Here is a 6,000-nt window from a genome sequence, read left to right as displayed (position 1 = left end):
ACCTGTATGAGATCAAATTCACAACACATTCCTTTCTTTGGCCCATTTCCGGCAGCAATGTTAAGTAGTGTCAAAGTTTACAAATCCTATTAAGGTGACTAAATTTAGTGATTTTGGTTTATTTGCTAAATTTAGTACACTAAACCTGCAAAATTTATGCTTAATTCATTAACTCACAAATTCATAAAATCGCTAAATTTTGTATGTGCTAATTTTTCCAATATACAAAATCGCTAAATTTAGTCACCAACTCAAAGGATGCAGCACAAGTTGCTGTCAGATCTTCAGTGCTGGACACTATAAAGTCATAATAAGTTATATTTAGAAACCAACTACAAGGATCGTAAATACCTGAGGCAAGAGTTTTTAAGCCACGAAGATCTGAGTGGGCAGTCTCTAACTGACAGAAAAAGGTAGGGTGTATAGACAGATGGATTGCTTGTGGGTTGAGTAAAACGTCATCATGTCATCCTATCTTGCACAAAATGTAAACACATGCACAATCACTTTCCACATTGTAAAAGACTCACTGATCTGCTAGCATAGCAGATGAGTGATCATTAGTGAGGATGACATGATGATGTTATATTGCTGGTATAATACACCCCCAACATTTTTTCTAAGTCCGCCCACTCAGATCTTTGTGGCCTTAAAATCCTCAAGTTTTTAAAATCATGAAGATCCTTGTGGTTGGTCTCTAACTATAATTACTAATGTAAGAAATTAAATAAAGGAAGTTAATGATGTAGCATCAATAATGTGTTACACATACAGTAGCTATATATATATATATATACTGAGATGGTAAAGACTAGTAGAGAAATCAACCACTACCCTAACCTCTTTCACCCAGGTAGTGGCAATTTATACTTTCAATTATAGGGTTGGGAATGAAAAAATCAACCCCCTTTGGATTAATTTATAACTCAGGGGACCAATGGTCTAGTTTTAAATGGTGGGTTTGGTAGAGAGCAAATGCCCTCTGCTTGGGATATAGTATGACAGTCGTAAATTTTGACAGTTTTTGGCTCATATTCATCATCATAAAAATGGAGGAACATCTAGAATGTTGTCCAATGCTTTTTTGGGTTATTGGGTGAGGTGCTCTACAAAATACACTTGTTTAGAAGGTGATTTGCTGTACTTCAATTTTCGCTAAAATGGTGCTTGACCGGTCTGCAATAAAAATCAACCCACAGAAACTCACTTAACGAAGTCCAAGGTTTGTTTACTAACTCCCAGTCACCTTTTGGACCTTTTAAAATCAAGTTTTACAGTGTTTATGTGCCCAAGCTGATGCTCTCATTCATGCTATGATTTAGAAACTCACAGCATCCGTTTTCCCAAAAAATACGCAGCCATTTTCAATAGTATAATGACCGCCATGTAATGTACCATTCATGGAAACATTGAAGCACATTAAACAGCATCGCTGATGCTGCTGCCCATTTTTATTCAAAAACCTGAAAAATCGCAAAAAAAAAAAAAAATTCTAATACGCTACAGAAACAGCAAGGGGAATCACCATGTTATTAGCCTATGGTTATGATGTTGGTAGACATCATTACCTTGCATTGTCCAGGTAGGATTGATCACCCAGTAGTCTCATCAACACAGACTGTATTTTTTCCTTTGTCATTGTCCCGACCAAATGACAAAATAAAAAATACAGTCTGTGTTGATGAGGCTAATCACCCAGAGTTGGAGGAGAAACTATAGAGGTTGACTTTTTCATTGCTAAAAGAGGCGGATCCAGCAGCTGGCAAGGGGAGGGGCACAAACAGGTTAAGTGGTGAGTGGTTGGGGAGACCCAGATTCTCTTGTTAATTGCTGCATTTTTTGAAGCAGCAAAAAGAATCACCTCTTAGTAGTATCTCAGTGTTGACTTTGCCATTTTGGCCTTTGCAGATGGTTGTGAAGTCTTAAAAGCTGTTTAAAAGGTCATTAATGTCTGTAAAGACGACAACACGATAATTATTTTTAGAGGCGCTTAGTACGTATGAAGGTGCTGAGTGACAATTTTATGGCTAGTTTGACTAATTCGCTGTGAATTTGTACTACTCTACAAGGTGTGTGTGTGGGGGGGCATTTGCCCCAACTGCCCCATCCTGAATCCGCCATTGGCTAACCCTATCAATTATGATTGTCTACAGGACGAATGCCAGAAGGAATCATGATGGCAATGCAGCAACTAATAACCCTTATTATTTAGGACTCTCCATGAGTGCACACATCAATACATGACAAGTAACAACTGTTTGACTGTAGGAAAGTACAGGGTGGGGTGTATAAGATGGGGTGTTGCACAGCACAGGGTGGGATCAACTTAGTACTCATCAAAAGTTCAAATCCCAGTAAAGTATTTAATGTGTATTAAACAACATCAGAACATTGGCTGGTCTTACTCACTTATAAGTTACCCCTATGGTTACACGGTTGACTCCAAACGATTTACCGGTATACAGTTCAATAGCGGTGTGATAAACAGCTTCGGTTAACCACAGCTACTACTGTGACGTAATTTTGTGGTTAAGCAAGTCTGAAATTGTTTCATAATTAAATTAACGCCGGTAAAAAGTAGGTGTGTTCACTTCCTTTTCTTCATTCGACGCTTTGACAGTTTGAGAGGTGATTATCTGATGATTTGCTTCACAGCAAGGTGCGTCCTTTTAACAGTCACGTGTAATCTAATAACTAACCAGTGAGAGATTGAGCTAACTTGTATATTACATGGTATTAGCTACGGGTACCCTGTGGTATTACAGCGTTTTTACTTGCGTTGTCCAGGCCGGTACAAAGTCCCGGATCCTTCAAACGCTAGCGTGGAGAAGAATCATGAATTGATCAACTATAACGAATGGTCTTGTTTTAAACATACAGCTAGATATTATGCTTAGCCGTGAGAATGCCCTGGAATGTGTTTCAGTATTGGATGGTGCATAGTTCAGTTTTACGTTAGATCTTTCCTGGTAGGAGGAATGCTACAATATTACAGTGCAACCATTTAGTGGTTACAGTTTTTAGTGAATAAACAAGTCTGGGTCCCTTATAAGTTTATATTAGCTTTCCGGGTATTAGGATATCAGATGACGAGTTTCTTGGTGGAGTAGGGTTTCTTGTGAATTTCAGATAGCAGCTAACATGTATAATGTGTATAACTAAGAGGAGTATGGCTATACACTTTGGATCCTTGTGCACTGTGGAATTCAGATCTTGAAAGTTAACTTGATAGACCTGGTCTACAACAAGGGGGTGGCACTCCAATATACCCTGTACTCCGATCTTCGTTTTTGGTCAAAATAATCAAACTCGAAAAAATAAGCTTTGACCCTTGACTTACGCTAAAATTCATGCTTGACTCTTGACCGATTTTTTTTGTAAATTTCCGTAAAATTATGGTTATGTTCTAATTCGATTGTGGTATGCACTTTACAAATGAACTTGTCTTTTGACCTACTGCAAATTTCTTGCTTGGCTTTTGACTTTCGTTTTAACCAAGGACGAAGATCAGACTACAGGATATATTGGAGTGTCACCCCCTTGTACAACCCTCTATTGCTGTTTGTTATCTATATTATTGTGTTGCATCCCCGATGTTGGAGCTACTTTAATAAACTCTATGAATATTGCAGGTACTGTAGTGCAGCTTAGGCCAGCCAAAGTAATCACCAGATTTTTAATCAGCCACTCACTCAATTTTGATGTGGGTGCATGGTGAGGATGGGAGCAACAGCAGGCTCAGTATCTGTCACTATAACTTATGATGATTATCAAAAGCCTTCTAAAAGCTTATGGTTACACTTACCACATTTCTATAGTAGGAAAAAATATTCTTAGCTCTAAATGATGGCTGCATGGTCTGTCTCAATGTCAAAACACTTAAAAAGGGACATTAAGAAAATTATAAGGCATGCATACCATCGGGTATCAGCTTTTAGTTAATTGGTAATTTATATCAATAATACAAGAAAAGGTTTTCACATTGAAGCAGTAGGCAGAGAGGCAAACTCTGCCCAATCCTGTGATGAAGGAATTGTTGCCATCACAGAATTGTTGCCATCACAGAATTGTTGCCATCACAGCTTTTAGTTGTGTTCTGTTGCTGTTGCTTTGTGTGATCATTGTAGCAGTAATGAACTTTGTGAGATGGCAGGGTGGAAAGTGGTGCAGCCTGGTGATGAGAAACTGAGTGTCAACTTTTTTACTTAGATCACCCAGCACTGTAATTAGTGGGTGGCACTATGTATGGTCAGGGTGTAATGTGATGATATGTCACTGTGGTTTCAAGTCTAATTATCATGCTGAATGTTTTTATCATTATAGCTACACGTCGTGGTATTTTGGAGTAACAACCTTTGCTTATAAATAAACTGGTATGGAAAGGCGTTTGAGAAAGACATTGTCAAAATCTCGCTTTGACACACTGGATGCAAAGCTATTGAGAATCCCTGAAGTCAGTGATGCAGTTAATTTTGAACTTGCTGATTTTCATGATATCCAGCATATGAACCTCATGCACCAGAGTAGTAATGACAAGATCTATCCCAGTCTTTTGAGCTCAATTGCTATCAACGGTGTACAGGTAGGATCAAAGTATTGATGTGATTCTGTGAGACCTACTTAACCCATTTAATGTATAATATTGGTCTTGAATTTTAGGCAGTGGTAGCAGGGGATCTGGAGTACGTTGACGCGTTGCTTAAGGAAGTCACAGACTTGGCATTCACTTCTTCAGCTTGCACATTAGATTTTATCAAGACCTGTAACTCTGATGGATTCAACATATTTCATGCTGCTGTGATATATAAAAGATTGGAAGTGATCCACATGATAATGGAACATGGAAGAGGTTGGATTCGTGTATGATGCTTTATGTATAAAAATATGTATTAATGTAGATCTAAATGTACAGATCAGGTACTATGATAGGTTTTGGCTAGCTACGTGTTGTAATAAATAAAAATGAATTAGGGTTCCAGTGACAAGAAAATAGTGAAACAAGATATGAATGATGTGGTAGCTACTACAACATAGCTATGTGGGAAATTCCTACACTGACACATTACCATCATCTGTTCAATGCTAAAGTAGGGATTTTCCTACATAGCTATGTTGTAATAGCTATTGTCCTATTGTTTCCCTACTTTTTATCACTGGAACCCTACTTCATTTTTAACCCTCTCACCACCATATGGCGGCTTCAATATACAAATGCCCATAGCATCACTTCTAAGCACTATGTAACTTCAGTCAAGCGTTTTAGTAGCTCCTACGCATATCCTGTAGCGGCCACGCCCTTAAGTGAATGGGAACAGGGATAACCGGTCTCTCGCACACTATCGTGTGGTTAGATGATGCAATCACGTACTTTCAGAATGTCGATAACAACCATTGTAGACAATTCTTCGAAATGATAAAGCACTACTAATGAAGAGAAACAATAAGGAGAAGGATTATATAGACGTGTTGCTACATTTTGTGCCTCAAAACAGTGACCTCGTGTCTATGCGCATACACACTTGCTCAAATGCTGGAAAATCAGACTTGGTGATCATCGCTTCAACTATAAACAGGTTATGTGTTATTATAAACAGTCCTAGCCTGTAAAGTAGTGAAATTTCACGTTTGGTTTTACTTAGGCCAATTTTTGCACTTTGAAGTTATATAATGACTTTGTGGTTGTTCTTGTGTAAACAGCAACTCGATAACTGAATTCCTTGTTCTATAGCGAGTAAATTGATATATAGTTTTATAGGATTATATGGTATGGTGTGTAAGTTCTAGCATTTTAGAAGCAGTAGATTGGAGGTCTCTACAAATTTGGCAGTGAGAGTTTTTAAAAATCAATGTACTAGTTTTTAAATTTTTGTTACAGCAAAACTTTGTTACGCACGTATGGCCTGTGACTGCTTTATGAGAGTATCTTGATCTCCCTGCTAGTCTCAAGTGGGTTATGCAATAGATTAAGGGACATGGTTTTCCATACCTAGTTTTCTACAA

General features: G+C 38.0%; 1 protein-coding gene across 2 annotated transcripts in view; it reads left to right on the top strand.

Moving 5' to 3' along the window:
- The first annotated feature begins 1,654 nt into the window (after positions 1-1,654).
- Positions 1,655-6,000, top strand: part of LOC136249934 (transient receptor potential cation channel subfamily A member 1 homolog) — a 40,975-nt gene continuing 36,629 nt past the window's right edge. The window contains exons 1-3 of one of the 2 annotated variants that reach the window (XM_066042072.1): positions 1,655-1,792; positions 4,324-4,582; positions 4,660-4,849. In XM_066042072.1, coding sequence (XP_065898144.1) covers positions 4,376-4,582; positions 4,660-4,849 — 397 coding nt within the window. In that variant the 5' untranslated portion in view covers positions 1,655-1,792; positions 4,324-4,375. Of the gene's footprint in view, positions 1,793-2,533; positions 2,660-4,323; positions 4,583-4,659; positions 4,850-6,000 lie in introns of those variants that run through there. The other variant, XM_066042071.1, reaches the window with a different exon arrangement.

This window comes from Dysidea avara, chromosome 3, assembly GCF_963678975.1.
Source record: "Dysidea avara chromosome 3, odDysAvar1.4, whole genome shotgun sequence".
Classification (NCBI taxonomy): Eukaryota; Metazoa; Porifera; class Demospongiae; order Dictyoceratida; family Dysideidae; genus Dysidea; species Dysidea avara.
This window is presented reverse-complemented; position numbering and strand designations above follow the sequence as displayed.